The sequence below is a fragment of the Nipponia nippon genome, unplaced genomic scaffold (assembly GCF_047370975.1).
Source record: "Nipponia nippon isolate SJK-2023a ecotype South Korea unplaced genomic scaffold, ASM4737097v1 scaffold_4, whole genome shotgun sequence".
Lineage (NCBI taxonomy): Eukaryota > Metazoa > Chordata > Aves > Pelecaniformes > Threskiornithidae > Nipponia > Nipponia nippon.
Genome location: NW_028262358.1, coordinates 86,674,426 through 86,696,826, shown reverse-complemented (window position 1 = coordinate 86,696,826; position 22,401 = coordinate 86,674,426). Strand labels below are relative to the sequence as shown.

General features: G+C 40.8%; 1 protein-coding gene across 6 annotated transcripts; it reads left to right on the top strand.

Annotated features, from left to right (window-relative positions):
• The first annotated feature begins 240 nt into the window (after positions 1-240).
• CFAP206 (cilia and flagella associated protein 206) lies at positions 241-22,385 on the top strand. Of its 6 annotated transcripts, none has more exons than XM_087773632.1 (15): positions 241-359; positions 3,115-3,263; positions 4,956-5,064; positions 6,722-6,805; positions 7,135-7,225; positions 8,348-8,536; positions 8,803-8,961; positions 9,884-10,092; positions 10,914-11,033; positions 13,170-13,368; positions 14,084-14,221; positions 16,235-16,428; positions 17,662-17,805; positions 20,881-21,611; positions 22,181-22,385. In XM_087773632.1, the coding sequence occupies exons 3-14, from the start codon at positions 4,957-4,959 to the stop codon at positions 21,109-21,111; spliced, it is 1,866 nt and encodes a 621-aa protein (XP_087629758.1). In that variant the 5' UTR covers positions 241-359; positions 3,115-3,263; position 4,956; the 3' UTR covers positions 21,112-21,611; positions 22,181-22,385. The 6 variants fall into 6 exon arrangements, with proteins under 6 accessions (XP_087629758.1, XP_087629756.1, XP_087629761.1 ...); XM_087773630.1 differs by lacking the exon at positions 241-359 and adding an exon at positions 1,499-1,608; XM_087773635.1 differs by lacking the exons at positions 241-359; positions 6,722-6,805 and adding an exon at positions 1,499-1,608.
• Positions 22,386-22,401: the final 16 nt, after the last annotated feature.

Below are 22,401 nucleotides of genomic sequence, written 5' to 3'. Positions count from 1 at the left end.
TTAAATTCTCAATAAGCTAAGCTGCAAATACATTGTTCTTTCCTTCCAGCCTGCAGCCTAAAAGTCTATAGGCAGTTGGATGTATCCTACTGGGATTTACAGGTGTGAGCTAGCACTGGTGGCTTTTCAGAAGTTCCATATAACGTAAGCTTTTGCAAAAGGAATGCAGTAACACTGCAATATAGTCACTCATATTTATTCCCAATGTTTTTTCTTCTGAATCAAGTGCTCTTTGTCTTGCAGGTGTCCTACTGACAACAGCAAAATTGGGTTTATCAAAGAATGTCAGTTATTTCAATTGAAGATGTTCTTATATCTTATTATTCCTCCAGGAAATAGTCAAGCAAACTAACACAACTGTGAGTACTGGTAACTCAGATATGGGGGGTGTGTGTTAGGGTGTGTGGTTTTTTTTAATTTAGGATCAGGCATGTGTTTACAGAGAGAATCTCTTGATAGTCCTCACCTGCTGTGCTTTGGTTTGGATAGTGGAGCAGGCTTTGAGCATGTGAATCTTTTGGGTGAAATTAAACTTGCAGGCATGCTCTGGGAGCGTCCCTAATGCACTCCAGCCACAAATATACCACCAGTCGCTGGGACCAGACTACAGCTCGGCTGAAGCAACAACCACTGAAGCACGTATGGTGTGGCCGTCTGGTCCTCAGCACCAACTGCGTTGCTCTGCAGAGGTTGTGCTACTTGCAGATGTAGACACAGACACAGGTACCAGAAGAAAAGAGCATTTATTGAAATAGTGTTTAAATTGACTTTAAAATGTCTTTAAATTGTCGAGCCGAAACTGCGCAATTATACAGGCTCTGCATGCATACTGAAAACCTGGACAAATCCTACCTATGGCTTCCTGCTCTCCCTGAAAGTCTTTGTGTAAGCCTGTGAATGTGTTAGCCTTAGCCTCTGACTGTTATGGGATGGGAACTGGCTTTCTGCAGATGCAAAATTGCCAATTCCACCACCATCTCTATTGCAAATCGTGTTTAGTTAAACTCTGTGAAACCGCCCGCTTTTAGCTGATAATCTTTTCAGGAGAAAGTGTTACCAACACTGCTTTGAGCACCAGGTTTTATCACCGCCTTTTGAAATTTGCTTTTGTAGAGAGAAACCTAGTAGTGGCACCTTCTCTTTTTTTTCTTTTAATCCCCAGAACTATATTCTTCTCTGCTCGCTCCTCCCCACCTGCAATTACAGAAAAGCTGGTTCTTCTGTGATTTATCAGGAAGCGCAGAGGGGAATCTCTGTGACCCTAAGCTCACTAACAGCAACACGCTTCTACTCCGGGAAGGGCCCTGAAAGCTTCTCATCCTGCAATTTGTGGAAAAAATGGTCCTGTAGATTTTTGTTCTCTTGATAAAGGTCTTGCTATAATTACTGATCTGAAGGGATTAAGACTTTTTAAAATGGGAATGCAGAAGACATATTCAGAAGCCCCATTAGCTGTGCTGCTAGAACGAAACCTAAGACTTCACAATGTCCTTTGCAGGATTATTTTGATGCCTGCTCCACAGACCTTCCCAAAGTGTTTCCCCTGGGTGATGCTGGGACCTTTGTACACACTGAGAATATGGATGTAATCCTGCAGCTACTTGCCAGGTAGCATAGTATCATCTTAATTTTACTGATAAGAGTGACTTGTCTGAGGTCACAGAGGAAAATATGATCTCGATCCTATCATGATTCTCAGCAGAGTACTCTGTCTGACACCTTAAACCAAAGGAAAAAAACTAAATCAGTTGAAAACTGGTGTAGCTTGTCGGCTCTTATCCCTGCATTCCCTGTGCCTTTTGAGCTTACTTTAGGGACATGGCTTTTAAATTTCATTAACGTGCTATTACTCTTTCCTCTCTCTGACATGGAAAAGCTTGAATTAATTGAGTATTGACTAACTGAACTAGTTACAGCAAGGCATCACTATCATCCAGTGGCGTGCCCACTGGTGTTTGCAAGAGCTGAGGATGAACTTGGGACTCACTGGGCTGCTGCTTGCAGGCTGTAAGCCTGCTGCACCTGGGGAAACTGCCACCTCCAGCAGCAAGTATGAGACCTGAAAGCAAGCTTGGCTCTCTTGCTCATGTTGCAGAGGGAAGTTGCCTCATCTGTGCTACCTCTGCCTCCGGCACTCACTGTATACCAAACACACACCTTTTGTGTATACATATATAGGTGCATATATCTACGTATTGTATGCACTTATAGGTGTATATGTATTTATCTGTACTGGGTCCAGCTGGGATGGAGTCAACTTTCTCCACAGCAACCCCTGGGATAGTGGTAACTTTCTTCACAGTAACCCCTGTGATGCTGTGCTTTGGATTTGTGGCTAAAACGCTGTTGATAACACATGGGTGTTTTGGCTATCTGATTGCACAGACTCAAGTTTTTCTTTTTCCCACTCTGCCCTCCCAGCAACTAGGCCGGGGGCAGGCAAGAAGCTGGGATGGGACAGAGACGGGATGGCTGGCCCAAACTGGCCAAAGAGATATTCCATGCCATATAACATCATGCTCAGCTACAAAAGCTAAGGTAGAGGAAGAAGAGGCAGGGCTTTGGCTTCGGGGGTTTTGTCTTCCAAGGTGGCCATTGCTCAGAGACTGGGCATCAATCTGCTCGTGGGAGCTGGTGAGTGATTGCCTTTGAATTTCTTGGGGGATTTTCTCTCTTTTCTTTACTTTTTAAACTGTCTATATCTCGACTCACAAGTTTTCTTGCTTTTGCTCTTCCTTTCTTCTCCCCAGCCTCACTGCAGGGTTGGGAGTGAGCAAGCAGCTGTGTGCGTTCTTTGCTGGTGGTTGGGGTCAACCCACCACTGACCTTCTTGGTGCCCAATGTGGGGCTTCAGGAGGGGGTTGAAATAGTGACAGATTTGATCGGAGCGTGTTAGACTGAATTTATAGCTGTGTGGTGGTTGCCTGGCAGAGGTGGCTAATGGCTGCTTTCAGCCTTTGCTGTTTGCTGTGTTGCTGTGTTTTGCCCAGGGGGACCTATGACAAAAGTGGCCTTGAGCCTGGCGTTTGGCCCCTGCAGCGCTGCTGTCCCACTGTTCTGGGTACCATCTTATAGAGGCAATCATCGATCGCACCTTCCTCCTCTTCTCCCCAGGGGACAGGTCTTCCCAGCTGCACTGCAATGGACCCCCAGCTTCTCAAGCATCTCAAGCATGGCTCCTCCATGGCCAGGAGAACCTCTGCCTGAGGAACCACCTCCGCCAGGCTGCCCTGCCACCACCGGTGGCTCCAGCCCGAGGAGCTGTGAGTAAAACAGAGAATATACAAAGAAATAAATCATAAAGCCATGCCTGCTGCTCTTCCTGCCTCCTCCTACCCTCATAAGCCTCTTTGGAAGATATCTGTGTATGTTTTGCATATACATATGTATGTGCATATATATATGTATGTATATGTATACATATACTTCTTTGTTTTGTATATACACATAGATGTTTATGTGTATATAGACATACTTACATAGAATCATAGAATGCTTTGGGATGGAAGGGACCTTCAAAGGTCATCTAGTCCATCCCCCCTGCAATGGGCAGGGACATCTCCAACTAGATCAGGTTGCTCAGAGCCCCATCCAGCCTGGCCTTGAATGTTTCCAAGGATGGGGCATCTACCACCTCTCTGGGCAACCTGTTCCAGTGTTTCACTACCCTCATTGTAAAAAATTCCTTCCTTATATCCAGTCTGAATCTACCCTCTTTTCGTTTAACACCATTACCCTTTGCCCTATCACTATTGGCCCTGCTAAAAAGTCTGTCCCCATCTTTCTTATAAGCCCCCTCTAAGTATTGAAAGGCTGCAACAAGGTCTCCCCGCAGCCTTCTCTTCTCCAGGCTGAACAACCCCAGCTCTCTCAGCCCTTCCCCATAGCAGAGGTGTTCCAGCCCTCGGATCGTTTTTGCGGCCCTCCTCTGGACCCACTCCCACAGGTCCATGTCCTTCCTGTGCTGAGGACTCCAGAGCTGGACGCAGTACTCCAGGTGGGGCCTCACCAGCGCGGAGCAGAGGGGCAGAATCACCTCCCTGGACCTGCTGGCCACGCTTCTTTTGATGTAGCCCACGATATGGTTGGCCTGCTGGGCTGCGAGACCACATATATGTGTTTTGCATATACGTATACATTCATATACACGTTTTGCCTATTCATATACATATATATTGCATATACAAGTATATATTTAGGTACATATACCTGTGTATGGTACGTATGCATGTTTATACATCCATATACACATTTTGCCTATTCATATACATATGTATTGTATATATGAGTATATATTTAGGTAAATATACCTATGCATGTTTATACATCCATATGTATGTATATTTATATATAGCCATAGCCATCCACATACACGGTTTGTATGCACATACAGATATTTATGTACACATACCCATATATTCCTACGCCTCTGTATACCTACGTTTGGTATATATGCAGGCACGTGCGTATACATGTTTTGCATGTACACACGCATACGTATGCCGTATAAACAGGTATTTCTCTACGTGCGCCTCCGTGTTGTACGTACGCGCAGGTTTTGCAGGCCCGCACCCATACAGGTAGGCACAGGCCCTGCGGCGGCAGCGCCCGAGGCCCGGCCGCGCCGCCTCCCCATGGCAACGGCCGGCGGCTGGCGCCCGGCGGCGGGCCGCTCCCGCCCTTTGCCGCCGGCCGGGCCGGGGAGGGGGAGCCGGGGGAGAACGGGAGGTTTTGGGGGCGCCCGGGGCGGTGGGAGCGCTGCGGGGCCGGGAGCGGGGTGCCCCGGCAAGCGGCGGCGGGGGAGCCGCGGGGCTGAGGAGCTGGTGGGCGGCGGGCGGCCGCCGGCCGGCGGTGCGGGGGCGAGGGGGGCCCTCAGCCGCCTGAGGAGAAACGTTTGGAGACGTACCCGAAATCTTAAAAACCTGTTAATCCCGTTAACGTGTGTGTTCGTCCAGCATGGCTTGTGACCGGACCGAAAGCGTCATCAAGAAAATCATTCGCGAAATCGGACAAGAATGCGCCGCCCGGGGACAGACTGTTTCTGAAACCTTGGTGGCGTTCATGGTAAGCGCAAATTAAATGTTTAGGGTGGGCTTTTTTAATTATTATTTCATCTGGGTGTTTTTCTAATCACGTTCAAATTCTGTTGTGATCCGTAAAATATTAAGATAGATATGTATTGATAGCATATAGATCAGAAGTTTCAAACCTGGGTGCCCATAGCTTGGCAGTTCAAACCGGTTTTAAGGCTTTCGTGAGGTAGGGGCTTAATTTTACGTAGGGTGAATAGTTCCCCCAGAGCCGCTGACGGGCATTGCTCGGGCTGAACGACGTGAAGCGAGGACATAAATCGTTTCTTCGGTCTTAAAAGTCAACAGGCTTCAAATGGCAGCTCCACAGCAGCCTGCCCAGGCTGGCATGGCGACAGCCCAGGCTTTCGGGGGCGACTTGAACTCGGAAACCTCGATTTCTGGTAGCCCGCATTGGGACATTGCCCCGCAAGGGGCATTCAGTGATAGGGTCCTAAAGACCTGAAAAAGTATTTTGTTCCTCTGAATTGCTATTTATGCGAGTATAAGGCCCTGAAAGGGCCGCAGGTACTGAGTCCTGGGAACTCTTTGAATGAGAGTTCTCCCTTAGTTTTCTTCTGCAGGCAGATAAACCATTTTTTTCTTTCTAAAGTGAAAATGAGAAGTGTTCCCAAGTTTTAATAACATTTCTTCCCACTCCTTCATAAATGAACAAAAAGGCATGATGCATAGGTGAATATTTATTGCAGCAGCTTTATTTATTCTTTGATGTTTACCTCTTCCCTCTGTTGTGATGGATTCGTTTGTTTGTTTCTCTGTTTAGGCCAGGCCAGGTAGTATAAGTGGGCTGAATATTTGAAGGAGTGGGCTTGGATCCCACTTAAACTAAAAATGAAATTGAATCAATCTCAGTGTTGTCCTTGGTAGACAGCTGTATCCTCAAAAAACATTATACACTTCGGCATCTCATCTTCGGAGACACGGCACTGCTGCAGAATATAGCCTGAATGCATCTGCAAAGCTGTGTCTGCAGAAAGATGGAGCTCGGTTCTTTCTTTATTGATGGTATAAGAACAGAATTAGCTCTTGATAAAGCTGTAGATGAATGTAAATGGTTCACAGCAGTACTGTTAGTCTGCCATTTTTTTCCTAAAGGTGGCACCATGCCTTTAAAAAATACATTGGGATCAAAAGCAATATTAATTGTAAGCAAGAAAATTTTCATGGGTAATAAACTTTAGCATGTGGCTGGCAATATACCCAGCAAGCATACCAGTTGCAAACATGCACATATTTCCCTGTGTGTAGAACACTATGAATTTTTTATCCAAATGGTAAACATTTATATTGATGCATACAACACCAACTGCAAAGTCTATAAACAACCATGATGGATTTTTTATAAAATTTTACTTAGACAAATATTTTTCCAGGAAATTTTTAAAGAATCTGTATGTAAATATTTCTCTACAAAGTTTGCATCACAAATAGACTTTTTTTCGAGAACTGAGATTGAAACTGGCAGCATGTGTGAAATGAAGTAACTTTGTTTCATTATCAAAGATTGAAATGGAAAAAAAGAATAGTAAAGAAATATTTACTGCATCTGAGATTTTTCAGAAAATAAAAGGTCAGTTGCAAAGAGTGTATGTTGAGATGTAAATTAATAGCTTTCTTTTGACAATCTCTAGGTGAAAGCTGTTGGTTTAGATCCAAGAAATGACTTTAATGTGGATCAAATCCTTACAAAAAAGGATGTGCAAAATCTTATCCAGGTAATTTTGACATGATGTTGAGAGTCAGTACTTAGCTAAGACTATAGCATTATTTCCTACCTGTTCCTGTAACTAAAATGACATTTTATTTTGATATGAACACTTTCAAAATTCAGTGATACTTTATTCTCATGGTTCTGTAGCTAAAGACTGGACTATGTGTTTCCTCATGTAAAAAAATGCCTTATACTTCATAGTGTTCACAGTATGTTGAGAGAACGGTACGGCGGGGGCTTTACTGCTCTTGTGAAACCTGTAGCATAGTCACTGTCAGTTCAGATGTTTCCCCTGTGATGAGAAAGAACTCGCTTCTCTGTCTCTCTTCGTAGCTCTGTGTGACCAGGCTGCTTGACACAACAAACCCATCCCTGAGCACAATTAAGATGCAAGTTTACTTTGATATGAACTACGCAAACCGAGGTAATTTCAATATAAATAAATATTTTCATGGAAGAAGTTGATTTTGAGTTTAGGATTTAATCTCTCTCTCTCTGTGGCGAATAATGGTTCCTATTAAATGACTGCTGGCAGTAAAGCAAAATAAAAATCCCTGGAGAGATGTACCATATAGGAGTATGGTGTTTCAGTATGGATATAGTAGGGAAAAAATGCACATTAGATTTGAGAGTACGCTCATCTCATCCTGTCTGAGAGATTTACTGAATGTAATGTATTAGATCGCTTGAGAACAATTATGCTTTCAGGTGCAGTGGCTAGCTGCCTTCAGCAAGAAAAACTTGCGCTGCACCTGTGTATCTCAAAGAACCAGTACCCAGCACTGCACTCGTGTATCCAAAAGAGAACCTGTTGTTTTATCAATACCCCTAATTGAGATGAGCAATCTTGAACAATCAGTTATGGTTTTAACCAAGTATGTTTTGGTCTCATCAGTGAGATGAGACCATGCGGTCTGAGAATGGGAATGTGGAAGAAAAACGAGATGGGGAAAATGTCTCTGCTGTAACTGTAACTTCGGACCTCAGTGGGACAGTGAGGGCTGGCTGGGACACAAGAGACACAGAACGAGAGTAGACAAAAAAATAAACATTTCTGTGTGGAGAGGTAATGAAAATGTTTTCTTGTTAGCATGGATTAAAACCAAAAATCAGCAAAACTAGAAAGCTGCTCCAAAGTCTTCTGGACTCAGTAAGCTCAGTACCCTCAATAAGTCCAGTAAGATTCTGAGATCCTGAGTAGCATCCATAGATTTGGGCGTGTAACTTCAGGTGTGTATGAAATATGCGTGTGTGTGTTAGGTCCTACTGCAGTCAGAGGGGTCCAGAGAGCCAGAGACTTGCTGCTTAATTTGGCCTGAAGAGTTCTCTGGACTCTACTGACTGATGTTAATCATGCTAATTATGTTAATGTTTTAACTCCACTGTTGTTAATTATAATGGTATGGTACCTTGAACATCTCTTCCACGTATCTGTGCTTCAAAAACCTTAAGTTGGTGCTCTGACTGTGGAAATGAATTGCACCCTCTGTACAACCCAAATTCTAAATCATTTAGGCAGCACTTTCTAACAATCCTTCTTTCCTAGCTGAATTACTCAGCGAGCAGCACCGCGTTCTGGAGGGAAGGCTGGCTCCAGTGGTCAGAGATATCACAGATAGTCGTCCTCGTGTGCAAGAAGAAATGGAGAATGTGTATCGAAAGATCGTTAGCTACGTGCTGCTGAGCTCTGGCCTGGGATCCCCAACAGACATTGAGGTTGTCAGGGAGGTAACAGGTCAGTAAACTCCCAGCTGTGAAATTGGGCTTTTCGTATTGAAAAATAAAATTTCACCTTCTCTTTGCTGATCTTTAGATACAGATGTGGTAAACTGTGATGAATGCTTACTGCCCAGACTGTCACTGCTCAGCCTTGAAGTCTAAACTTGCCATAGATTTCCTACTTTTTGCAGTTGTTCGGGAGAGGGTGTTTTTGCTTGTTTAATGATTTTCTTTTCTGTTCCCTCATATGGAGAGTTTTCTCACCTTTTGTAATGCTTCTAGCTGCCCTGCAGAGTGTGTTCCCCCAGACAGAGATGATTACTTTCATCTCACTCAGTAAGAAGAACAAAGAGCAACAGCTGAAAAATCTTGCCATGCTAGTCACAGGAATTCGGTTGTACAACAAGGAATGCAGGAAAGGAGGAAGCAGCATTGATGACTGTAAGTAGACAATTGCATTTGGGCTCTGCATTCCCAATTAATTCTTCCTGGCCTTCTTCACTGGAGCGGCTCCAATAATACCCCATCTCTCTAGATAAACGGCTTTCACTCAGGGTCTGTAAACCTGAAGGAAAAGTACATATTTGGTATTTAATTATAGGTTTCCATGTAGGCTACTATTTTTTAGCTAAGAGTGAGCCCTGTGGTTGATATGGAGGGATTATATGCATTAACTTCGTGCACTAATTTACCTCATGATAACTTTTCCCTGATCCCTTGCCATTAAGTGAATTAAATATGTAATGTTTGCCATTAAAAATACTTAATTAAAGTCCTGAAAGGACACTGTCAATCCAATTACAATTTTCTGTTGCATATGTGTAATGAGAAGTGATAAAAGTTGCTGGGGCATTATCTGTATTCTGATAATTTAGAGTAACCTCTCTGGATTCTTAACATGTTCTCAAAAACCTTTTACATTTTCAATCCTCATCAGTGGAAATGGTTTTGTAAATATGCATGTAGTATTGTAGCTCAGTGTGGAGACTTCTTTGTAAGAAAGGTCTGCAGCCCAGTTTTAGAGGAAACTGAGAACTGAAAATTGTGCAGATTGCCTGAAGTCTCTCAGGAAACCCATGTCAGTAGTATCAACTGAACTGCCTCTACTATAAAGCAAGTTTTCTCACAGTCCTTGACTTGACTAATATTTCCAGACCTGTAATTCTGACTATTTGGAACCACTTGGCTAGTAAGATACAGTGGTTGCATCTAGTATGCAAGCATTTGGAAATGCATTAATATAAGGACAAAATTTAGAACTTTTATTGGAAGTCTACTTTGCTCAAATACTGCACTGTAATCTTTTGCGAATGATTTAAAGAATTCTTTTTATACGTATCTCTTATTTATTCTATATAAACAGTGCCAGCCATTCTCAATGAAGGCATTCCGTCAGCTACACGGACTGTCGATGCAGGTCTTAATACATGCCATACGCTAGCCCACCGGTACACAGCTCTGTTGGAATCCACGCAGGAAGACCAACACAGATATACACAGCTTAGTTCTTTTAAATTAAAAGAAGCACTGTTCAGTGTGAGACAATATGAGGCCTTCCTTTGCATCCTTCTGGTGAGATACCATCATGGTATATCCTGTGGGTTTTTATTGCAGATGGAATGTATTCAATTTGTACAGGACAGAAATATAAGAAAAATGATTCAGAAATAAAAGAAATAAAATTTATCTTAATATATGAGAACCTAGATCATCTGTCATGCTGAACTTTGTACCTAACTTGCTGAGTTTGGCTACTGTCAGGTAAAACACAAAGTGAATCAATTGGTTGCTGCAGTGTGATTGTGCTTCCATTTCATTTCTGGAGGTTTCCTTTATTTGGTTTAACAAAGGACTAAAAAAGAAGGACTTTTTTCTTGTCTGCTTATTGATAGTCATTCTGCCCCAAAAGGCATGAGAGAAAAAATCTCCTTGTTCAATCCATAAATTACCTCAATTCTAGTCTGCAGATATCCCCAAAAAACAGGGAGTCTTTTTGAGGTCTTCGAGGAATACCATTTAAATTCTTGCAACTTGTTTTGTTTATGAAGACCTTTTCATTTGTCTTTTGAGAAACTGCAGGGATTTATTAGTTTTTTCCTTTATATCATAAAGCTTGGAAAAATAATTCTCTTTTAATTTTTTTCCAGTTCTCTTAATTATAAAAATGTAGAGGTTTTCTATAAAAAATTACTAGTATATGTTTGAGAGAAGCACCTGGTTTTATACCTGAACACTTAAGGAAAAATTTATTTTTTGGAAAGTTAGGGTGCATTTCGTTTCTGAAAACAGTTGTCTGAAAATAACTGAATGAAGAGATCCAAGTAAATACTTCTTACTAAATACTTGATTTTTTGACTGCCATACTTCTTAACTGAAGTAAGTTCTCTTTCCAGTCTGATGCAATTACAAGTGCTCAAGAAGTTGAAAAGATTAATGTGCAGTTTGCAGCAACAATGGAGCAGCTGAAAAACACAGTGCAGGATAAGGTTTCCATAGATACCAAAGAAGTTTTTGTAAGTATTTTGAATGGAAAACCTATTTTTTCTTAATTATAAAAAATTACTAAACTATTACAAAATACTTTACCAGTGTATTTTTGCATAGTTTGTGTTAAGAAAAAGGCTACATTATTTTCTCTCTATTATAACAGCATCTGTGATTTTTGAAGGGGTAACTAAACTAAAAGACTTGATCTCAAGGTAAAAGAAAAGCAAGGTACAAAGAGGGGGAGAAAGAATTAAATGGTATTTTACTGTAAGTGTCTTGAGTCATTTGTCAATATTTGTAGATTTACAGGGATACTTTCCTGGTTTGTGTAAATATTCTCCCGTTCCTTGCAGAAATAGTAAGAACACAATGGTGACAGATAACAGCACATCAGAGTGTGATTCTCTTAAAGTCCTTTCTGATAGCAATTCCTGTAATTACAGTATGACTCCTTGATATAATTTTTCTGAAGAAATCAGGTTTCTGTGATCGGGGTTTCAGCCTCTTTGCCCCTCCTAGCAGCTTCTGAACTGGTTGGCCAGTTTCAGTCAAATTTGTCAGAATCTGGAGATCTCAAAATATGTCATTTTCTGCAAGTTTTGTGAAAAACAAGCAACTAGAGAGACACAATAGAGCCCTCCTAAGATCAAGTCTGAAATGGGAATGCCACAACTACCTGCCGGTTTGTGTGCTGTCTGACCAGCGAGCAGCCACGTACCTCTGCACGACCCATGTTCTGTTACTGTTTCACCCGTAGTGGGGATATGGGCGGGAGGTGTTGGAGGAAGAGGGAATGAGTGATACGAACTGCAGGTATTGTGAAGGAGGGTGCTCAGTGACCCTGTGAAAACCAGGGATTATTATGATGGCATGGTGTAAAGGAAATGGGAGAGAAATATGTCGGAAACCAACTTCATTTAATTTGCTTTTCATGGAAGAGCTCATTATTTTGTGTGATACGTCTATCATTTTAATTCCTTGTAGTTAGCTGTGGAACTAGCATGTAGTTCATACATATGTTAGGTTATATTTCATCCTTCTAACCAAATAATTAGAAAGCAAAATGAAGTCTACTGTGGAGGAGGGAAGAAGGAAGATCATGCCCCCACCACCTACTCAGAGTATTTTTTACACTTCACGTAAGGGCATCTGAGCTAGAAACTCATGGGAATGGCACTTTAACCGAGGTACATCTTAGATGTGATCTGACGCTTCAGTTTATGTGTGCTTGTGATTTTTATAAGCTGGATGTTCTCATTTGGAGAACATTTTCCCCTCCCATCCAGCTGCTCAAAGCATTTTTTTCTCTTCTGTATCTTCGTGGGGCTTAAGTGACTGATATACATGTTACCCTTTTTCCTAAAAGCTGTCTGCTGTTGTCTGCTTCCTTCCTAGATTTTTTTCTTTCTTCAGGCTGGTTAGTTCTTTTTTCTTCTCTGCTGAAAACAGAATATGTAACGTCTTTTGATTTCAGGTCTTTTACGGATAGAGATTTCTCTGTTAACACACCATTCAAATAGTTCTTGTCTTCAGCTAGTTACTGAGAAGCTGGATCTCCTACAAATGTAGAGAAGCAGGGCAGTCTGCCTTTTAAAAATGGTAGGATAAGGCCTATATTTGTAGTATTTGTTTTAGGAAACATAGTAGATTTCATTAATATTCTTTGTTTATTCTAGTAAGAATGATTTTGATCTTGCTGCCCTTCCTTTAGTTTCTTTCATTTTTGTAACCATAACATTTCCACAGCATTAGTGATGCAGATGAATTCCAGAGCTGACTCTGTTGGCTGTTCTTGTAATAATGGTAGCTAACCAGGTGCATTTCTTCTGGTCCTTATTCCTGTACGCCTTATTTTCAGTTATAAAACTGTATTGTCGGTGAAGCGCTCAATTCCAAGCATGGTCTGAGAGTAATGTATTTGGGAAAGGCTTTGGAGTAAAATGTAGAAAAGTACCACTCTGGCTTTGGGCAGAGATGGGAGTGATGGGAGTGATGGGAGCTCCTCTTACAGTCCCCAGGAGCTGCCCTGGGATTTCTGGATGCCAAAGGCCTTGGAGATCAGCCCCGCTTTGTTCATAGCAGGGGTTGTTGTGCACGACACTTGGGTTACGCTGCAGACATAAAGCAAATCTGGATCTCAGATAATTTTCTTTATTTTCTAGCCTCTCTTTGTTGCACTGTCTAACCTCTGGACCGGCTTTCAGGATGAAATACTATTGCTAAGCTTCCTCACAAATATGACTAACAATCTTGAACAGTTCTCGGAAATCCAATCACAGCTTTTTCCTGAGGAAGTGCTAACGTCTCTTCTGGAAGGAGTGACTGTGAAAAGTGATGAGGAAAGGATAAGAGAAACCATGGGTACTGGAAGTTACTACTTTTTTGTTTTCCTTCATTTTTGAAGATTTTGTGGTTTGAATTTTATTTACAGAAGGTGCTACACATTAATTTTTTGATAATCAGAATTTGCACATTAAATCGAGTGTTGTAGTGTGTGGATTTATTTTCCATGTAGTGTAGTTTGGGCTTTTATTTCTATATATAAAATTAAAACATAGCTACTAGATAGAAACATACCTTATAAAAATGGAGGAATGATCAGAGAATAATATTTCTACATTTTTTTAACATTTCTTAAATTTGTTTATATCTTTTTATACTTCCCAGAACTTCTGAAATCGGGGTGGGGGGGGGGAGGGAATAAAAAAGCTAACTTAACGGGGCTTTGGTTACTAGAAGTATTTGTTTGTAAGATGGCATCCCTAGTAACCAGGTTGTACTCCAGGGGATTTGTAATGCGTGAGTGGGTGAAAACAAAACAGAAGAATAAGATATTACCTTCTTGTTGTCGTCCCCTGTTTCCAAAGAAAACTAATGCTACTACGGAAGACTCCTGCAGGGCTGATTTTTCAGTGGGATCTCTCTTAAGGCAGGGCTAAAGTTTGGCTTTTGGGATCTTGGCACTGCAGGTCATCCTGTGAAGACCGCAGTAATCTGGTCATCCTGTAACATTATTATATTCTAAACATCTGATGTTTTGTTACTGAAATCCTTCCTTTGTTAAACCTTTTCTTAGGAGCCAGAGTGAATGTTTCTGATTTCAAGAACCAAGAATGGCTTTTTCCAGAGACTACTGATAATTTTGACCAGTTGCTAATCCAGTACCATGGTTTCTGTGCACATGCAATTGGCGTGAAAGGCTTCGTCCTCCCAGGTATGCTTTGTAGTTAGGTCTTTTCCATACTTTACATTTACATAAAGACATGTTCTCAATGCATCCTCTTATGTCAAAGCTGGAGTACTGTATTTTCATGTTTGTAATTTTCACCCCAGGTAACTTATTTCCCCTGTTGTATTTTTCTTTTAAAACTACACAAATAAACTGCCCTAAATAGAAGGTAGGAGGGCTTCAAGAGAAAGTTGGCACAAGCAAGCAGAGGCAGAAACAAGATGAGATGGATAAATGTTTCCTCCTGCTGTATGTGCATCTGTATAACCTGCACTGCAGCTGAATGCAGGTTTGTTTATTGTTGTTAATGTATTTTAATACAGGCACAGGAAAATGGTGGTTCCTTTTATTTTGCATATCTGTCTGTTTCAAACAGACCCATTCATGCCTACATCACATGTATTTTAAACAGTACCAAAAATCTTCTCTGAAAAGAATGCAAAAGTGCACTTGATTAAGTCAGCTAATCATAGGATTTTTTTTGGTACCTTCTATGGTCATTTGTCTTGAAAGCAAGCCTTATTTCAGCTACCCCATCAGTTAATGTTTTCTGTCTCCCTATCCTTTATAGAACCTATCCATATAGAACTTTTTTAAACCGACAGGAGTTTGGGAGGAAAATGCTGCCGTTTCTTGGCAGTATTAAAAAATAGATATTTTAACGGCAACGTAAATTACTTACACTTATCTAGTATTGCATATGAGAACAGCTGTCCTGGGTTGGACTGAAGGTCTCTCTAGCCCTGTATCCGGTTTCTGCATGTGGTCAGTCATGAACACTTGAAGATAATTAGAAATCAAGCAGAAATGATCCTTCCTTAATTACATCCTTCCCTGTTCTAGCAGTCAGTGGTTATGGGATTTCCTCAGATAAATGTTGTGCCCGTACCTTTCTGTTGAATAATCACCGATAGAGGTTTTTAATTTATCTAATTGCTTTTTGAATCCATTTAGAGTTTGCCATGGGATATTCTTATTGTCAGAGAGTCCCACAATTGTAATTATATATACTATGAAAAGGTACTTCTTTTTGAGATGGTTTTAAGCTCTGGCTTGATAATTTCATCAAAGACCTCATAGTCTTTCTATTAGGAAAATTAGCAAATAGTAATTTTATATTGCATGCAATTCATGGTTTTATAACCCCATATCATATTATTTCTCTTCAGTTGCTTCTTTTTAATGCTAAAGAGGCCTCTTTCTTTAACCCCTCCTTCTGTGAAAGGTATTCTAAGCCTCTGATCACTCCCAACTCCCTTCATTTTACTTTTTCTTACTCTATTGTGTTGGGACAATATGTAGTATTACAAATGTAGCATATAGGTTGTTATAATGTTGGTTTTTTCTTCCCTTCTGTTTGCATCCTAATAATTCCTGACATTCTTTTTGCTTTTTTGATTGCCACTGGGTAGTGCCACTTAGTATTTTCAAGGCACTATCTATGATGATTCTAGGTCTTTCCTGGGCATTAACAGCTGAAGCAGAGCCTGGCACTGTCCTTGAGCTCAATTTGTGTTTTCCTATATAAGTTATTTGGCCTTTATTGACATTTTCTCTGTTAATTTATTGTTCAGCTTGTCAGCTGCTTCATCTGCTTCTTCAGTTAATTTCAGGGTTATGCCCTTTTGGTATAAATGGACTGCTGATCTGCAATCAAATATTTGCTGGAGATTATAGGGGAAACATTTGTGGGTATGGGCAATGTTTTCTTATGCCTTTGCTATAGGTGTTTTATCTGTTGTTTTTCTGACAGACGCGCATTCAGGCATGCTGGATGCGAACTGATCAAAAGCAGTTGTACTGACTTAACTAACTAAACTTTTTTATATTTAAAAAGCTTACTTTCAGGGATTTATTCTGATTTCAGAAAAAGGAAGTGAAACTGACTCGAGGGAAACACAGAATCTTGATTACAAATGTCTTTCGTATTGGATATCATACTGTTTGCTGTTTTATTTTGTGGCTTGGGTTTTTTTGTTTCGTTTTGGCTTTTTTTAGGAAATCCTGCTATTGGAATTTTGAAGCACAAGGAGAGATGTTATGTTTTCAGTTCCAAGGAAGCTGCATACAGCTTTGCTCAAGATCCAGATAAATTCATTCAGCTGAATGTAGAAAAAGCAAAAGAACATGCAGAGCTAATTCAACTGCTCGAACTTCGTCATCAGTTTGAATACCTTGCTCCGTATGCACAGGTACACGTTGCCCATGCCTCTTGCTGAACAGCTGTTGGGTCACTGGTTGGTCTGCCCTTTCTAGAACAGAAAGAGAACAGATGATACCCAGTTTTAGAAAAGAAGTATAATCATCTGCCAGTCATACAGAATGTCTGAAGGTCCATCTTTTCCAGGTCTTCAGGGTGTTGATAAGAAACATTTTCCCTTGATGTTGTTCTCACCTTATCTCTTCATAGGAGAATATGTAAAGCCAAAGGATTGTGGCAGCGATAAAAGCTGTTCATCCTTAGCCTAGGAAGGAGGAAGGCTGGAGAACCTCTACAAGAATACCTCCCAGGAGATATTTAAAAGACTCGTAGACGTGGCGCTCAGGGACACGGTTTAGTGGTGGACTTGGCGGTGCTAGGTTAACGGTTGGACTCGATGATCTTAATGGTCTTTTCCAACCTTAACGATTCTATGATTCTATGATTCTAAGATCCTGCGTCTGATGTTTCTTTTTCTCATTTTTGCAGAAGAAGCTTAAAGGGACAGTAAAGAAATGCAATAGAAGATAAGCCAGATACCATATTAACTGGAGCTTTAGCTCAGCAGTTCATCAGTATGTGCTGGATGAGGGTGTAGTGATATCTGGGGACAGGAATTATGGAATATATCAGAAAATGAAAGGGGTCTCATCAATAATGAATGTGACAGTGCTACCATGTGAAATCCAAAGACTTGATCTGGATTCGTAGACATTCTCTGTGATACACTGTGAATTCTAGATCCCTAGCAGTGCAAAGTACGTAGTCTTGAACTGGCCTATGGTGAGAAAGATGTGATTTGTGTCACGGCTCTGTCAGAGATGTAAGCACTTCTCCTAATTATGATTTGTGATTTTTAGTCCATTCATAAAGATAAACTGAGGTGCCTGCATCATAAAATACTGGTGGTGGTGATGGAATCCCCTTTTATCAAAATCCAGTGATTAAAGCACTCACGTGGGATGTGGGAGTCTGAAATTCAGCTGTGGCCTCTGCCTGAAGGGTTTTCTGTCAGATATTAAATCCATTGAATACTTAATGGTTTCTTCTTTTTTAGCAGGGGCAAGGAGAACAAAAATATTTTTAAAGTAAAAATCATTATCCGCTTGCGGTTTGCAGGCTTCTATTTGCTTTTAAAAAGTAGCATATCCATATGCTGTTTTCCTTAGATGTCTGTATTCTTCTCATTGATGCCTTGCTTGGTTTTGTTTTTTTCTTCATCCAGGCCAGAAATGCAGACAAATGTTTGATGAAACCAACCACAAAATGTGACAGTAGTACTCAAACTGACACTCATATCTTGCCTCCAACTATTGTGACGTCCTATGAATGGAATGAATGGGAACTGAGAAGAAAAGCTATAAAATTGGTTTGTATTGTGATTACCAGATTGTCATTGTTGGATAACAAAGTACAGAATAAATTATTGTAAACTTTTGTTCCTTGCAACATAAGTCTAACCTTATTCAAAGAGGCATACTTCTGTTAAAACTGGCTCAATATTTTTTTCCAGGTATTTTCTCTCCGTATTTCTAGACTTTCTTATTCTCCCACTTTTTCCATATTTGTCCCCAGTTTTTTTTGGCAGTGCTTCTGCTGCTGTGTCCATTCATTCCAAATTTTTCATTTGCCTTCTTTTAAGTAATAAGAGTTTGTTGATTAGCATTGAATTTTTAAGTTGTTTCCCTACACTCAAATTTAACAGTTTGACGATATTGCTATATACTTTCTTTTACTTTCTTTTTAAAAGAAAAGTTGCAGAAAGGTTTGGGTCTGGCAAAACTTTATTGCAAGTTGAGTAATTTATATTAATATTCATCACCATCAAGTAAGAAGAGGAAAAATGTAGTAACTGGCAGACAGAATGGTTAGGAATACCTTTGGTTGTGTTTGCCTCTGCAGAAGCTTTCTTTGAGCTCACTTATCCATCCTTGAAAGGTATCAAAGCATGAGGCCTTTTTTTTTTTTTTGCATAACGAAATATTTTTCATTTTATCCTGATTCTTCATGTTTGCTAAAATCAATTCTGCTTTTTTTGGGAAAAAAAAAATGCCCCTTTCATGTAGGACCAATCTGGAGAGGTAAGAAACAGAGCAAGTAGGTTTTGTGTTGTATATATAATCCAGAGGAAATGTTTGTTATACTATCATGATGATTTTCTGCTGGATTGGAAATCACAGTCTGTCCACAGAAGGTTAGCCACATACATAAAAACCTTTAAAGTAACAGTGTATATTTAAAAAGCTTCTTTCTATGGTTTGCTGGCACATGCAGTTGTCAAGGTGTAGCACCTGCTTTTCACAATTCAGTCAAAATGAACTTGTGAGTACAGGGAATATTGCAGTTACCAATATCCACTGGACACGGAATACTGCAGGGCTGATTATTTTTTTTTTCTGTGAACAGATGCACTGTGGAGGCCTGTGGTCTGCTGTGCAGCCTGTTTCCTTTCTGTTCTTTTTGCCATGAAATCTCCAACCCTATAAAAGGAAACCAAAATTTTGGAGTGAAAAGTCTTGCCAGTGTTAACCAGCTTATAAAGGATTCTAAGTAATAGTTGTTAATGAGGTATATAAAGAAGCCAATTAGGTTTACAAGAGACCTAGCTAAAAGCCTCCTTTGCTTCTGTAATGGACAAAAGTACATAAATAAATGTAAGATGTGGTCAGTGGTTTATCTTTAGCGTAAGCAAAGGTGGATGTTTTCCAATAGACGAGCATGAAGACCATTCACAAGCAGATTTGTAGCTCATGAGTTTGAAGTATGTAGAGAAAGTGCTCTGAAGTGCTGAGAATGTTTCAGCCTCAGCTGTCCGTATGGGAGATCAGTGATGCTGAGTTGAAACAAAAAATCCCAGATGCATGCAAAAGCGTTTGGTCTACAGGGACTATGCTGAATTTGTAATATGGAGGTGATACAACAGTTAGAATCAAAGTGCTAAAATAACAGAAATAGCTTACCAGTGCGTCTGTGAATTTGATACTTTTAGGGGAGCATTGGACGCTTTTGCGGGTTTTGTTAGAGGATGAGCTCAGATGCCTTGGGTTTTTTTGCTGTTGTTCGTACTTAGACAGAAAACTTGCAGTGATAGGAGGAAGTGTTAAAATATGAGTTTGTCAGAACACCTATTTGATGTTAGAAGTAAAATTTGCAGCTCACATTTGTTTCTCTGTGCAAGCGTAGTTCCTTGCAATAGCATACATTCAGTTTTCAAGAGGGATAAACTTAACAGAGAAACAGTATCTCATACCTGCTTTTGTTTTAATTGTCATTAAAACCGTCAGAAAAAAAGACTAAAATATTGTCTTTGTTTCCATGCCGTCTCTTCTGTAAATTCCTTATTGTTCTTTCCTGTATTTTTCTTGAGGACACTGTGCATAAGATTCAGTTGTAGGTTAAGATATCTATTGATCTATTAATAGATTATCTATCTATATTACTATAGAATGTGTCTACACATAGGTGCTTCAACTTCCATTCCAGTTGATAGAGACCTGGCTAGTGGAGTCTGGAGAATATTTTGACTCACGCTGATGCGAACACCTAATTTGGTCAACTTAATCACTCTCCAGCTTCCACTGACTCCAGTCTCCGCTGACTGGACTGGACTTCAAGGACCTTCTCACTTACGTGTAGGGGTCTGGATCCCACCACATGAGACTGATGACAACGTTATGTCATATGATTTACGGTGTTTTACATCATTGCTGACATAGGTTGTTCTCTGAAATAAGGAACATTTTGTTGTTTCAAGTGCTGACTTTGTAAAACACTTTGTGAGAAGTGGTTTTGTTGTTTTATCTACAGCAGTTTCTGTGCTTAAACAGAGCTTTAATCATAAATTACCTTACCTTTTGCCCCTTGCCAAGGGGTTAATAAGCAATGTCTTGAAAGAAGGCATTTTTTCCCTTTTATCTGGTACTTTGTGACACCGACACCTAAACCTCCTCATATTTGGTTTGAAACCAAAGGCTTGATCCTGTAGTTTGGTTATCCACAACATTTGGGATCCTCAAGCTTAGTTTAGGTTTCAGATGCCCAAAGAGATTTATCTGCCTGCCATCCCATTCAGTGTGCTTTCAGACTGATTGAAATTAATTTGAAGCGCTGGAAGAGCCTAACCTGAAAACAACATTTTATCCTAACAAAACAAAGGCTCCAGCATTTAACAAAATTTGAAGCACAGTGACCAAAGGAAAACATGAAAGCAGTACGAGGCTGGCGTAAAATTGTGTGGGCTACGTACAGCGCTGTTGACACATCTGGTTAGTTCAGGAGTTACCAAATTGCAGTTGCAACTGTGTATTGACTGCAGGGTGAGGTGGGCCACATTCCGGGTTCGTGAAGCCCATAGATGTAAAATATACAAACACACCTGAGTATACACTGGTGCTAAAATGTTCAAACAAAATTTTGCTTAATCTGATTCTTCTCGTGTCTTTAGGCCAATTTGCGCCGCAAATTAACTCGTGCCATGCAGACTGATCGCAGCCATATGAGAAGAGAGAACTCCACCCAAGTGTACTTGCCAAAAGACGTTAGCACCCAGACTAAGCGTGACAACTCAAGCAACGTACCCCGACCACAGATTTTCTTGGAAGGTCTCCGAGGAGGATCATCTCCTACTACTCGTGTGGTCGAAGTAGACTTAACAAGAGCAGTAGATGAAACCTAAGTGAAAATGAGAAACCTAAGGGTGTATATTGAGTGTCTATATAAAAATCCCTGCATATATCTGAATTAAGATACAAAAGATTTTACTGTGTCTGTTGATTCCAGGAGCAGTTGATTTATTTCATTTACCTTATCTGTTGGGGCTGCTGACTGGCATTAAGTGATAAAAAAGATAAGCCTGAAACACCCAGATTTTAAACAGCAATTTAGAATCAAGATGTTCCCAAAGACTTTAATTTAAACTAACATTTAAAGGTATAGTGTGTGTTCTGGGATTTTCTTGAGGTTTTAATACAATGATTGCTTGCTGAAACACTGTCCTTAAGAGCCATGTCTTTGGTACATGAAAAGGATAATGTAAGACAAATAGCTTTTATGAGATACAGGGCCAACGCTGCAGCTGCTACGGAGGCATAATTCCCATCGGTGTGAACCAGAACTGATCCCGAGAGATTCATCGGGATGTCACAGCTCCACCCTTCGAGCAGAATCGTCAAGAAGGTAATAACCAGCAAAATGTGATCCGTCTGGGTCCTCGGGCCTGTCCATTTGTGCCGTTGTTATCCCAAGCGTCTTTGCAGGGTAACGGGCGTTACGAGTGTAGGCCAAGGCAGGGAGGCTGGGAGGAGGGAATCTGGCTTGGATGGCTCTGGAAGCCTTGTAGGTCTCCAGTAATTTCTGCATTCATTGGCGGAACTGTGCTGGCGGGCACGCTGGAAACCGTAGGAACTGGACTTCGAGGCACCTTTTTGAAAGCTCTGTTTCACTCGTGTTTGAAAAACTAAAGCACAACAGGAAAAGGTTTTTAGCTTTATTTCACTGTGGCAGTGAAGTATGTGCCAGGTCTGATCAACGCAAGTGCAGCGAGCGTTTCTGTTTGTGAAAACCCGGATCGTTTGCGCCTTAAGGTGAAACACCTTCTCAAATGGAAGCGGGGGGTACTTTAAAACAGAGGTACTTTTCACAACAACAAAAAGAGCTCCACAAATCATTATCGGCCAAAAGTCCAGGTGCGCAACTGCGATTGCTACAGGGTGTCCCAAGGTTTCTAAGTGTCTTTTTTTGGTCAGGTGCAGCGTGGTTTCCTGGGTCGCCGTTACACAAGCTCGTGACAACGAAGCTGGAAGATTCAAGCTGCTGGGTGATTTTTCGGTGGCATCGCGCAGGATAGCACTCTCTTTTTGTTTAACTGTCTCCAAGGTATCTGGCTTCAGTTTTTAAAGTCATACAGCTGGGACAAATCCGTGAGGCATTATTAAAAAACAAGGAGCAGGAGGGGAGCACAGAAAAA

Bases quoted from the DNA above. Each gene is read 5' to 3' on its own strand.
- CFAP206 (XM_087773632.1), top strand. From the start codon at position 4,957: ATGGCTTGTGACCGGACCGAAAGCGTCATCAAGAAAATCATTCGCGAA. The intron at 8,962-9,883 runs GTAAGTAGACAA...CTATATAAACAG, and splicing joins AGGAAGCAGCATTGATGACT to TGCCAGCCATTCTCAATGAA. The intron at 14,222-16,234 runs GTATGCTTTGTA...GGCTTTTTTTAG, and splicing joins GAAAGGCTTCGTCCTCCCAG to GAAATCCTGCTATTGGAATT.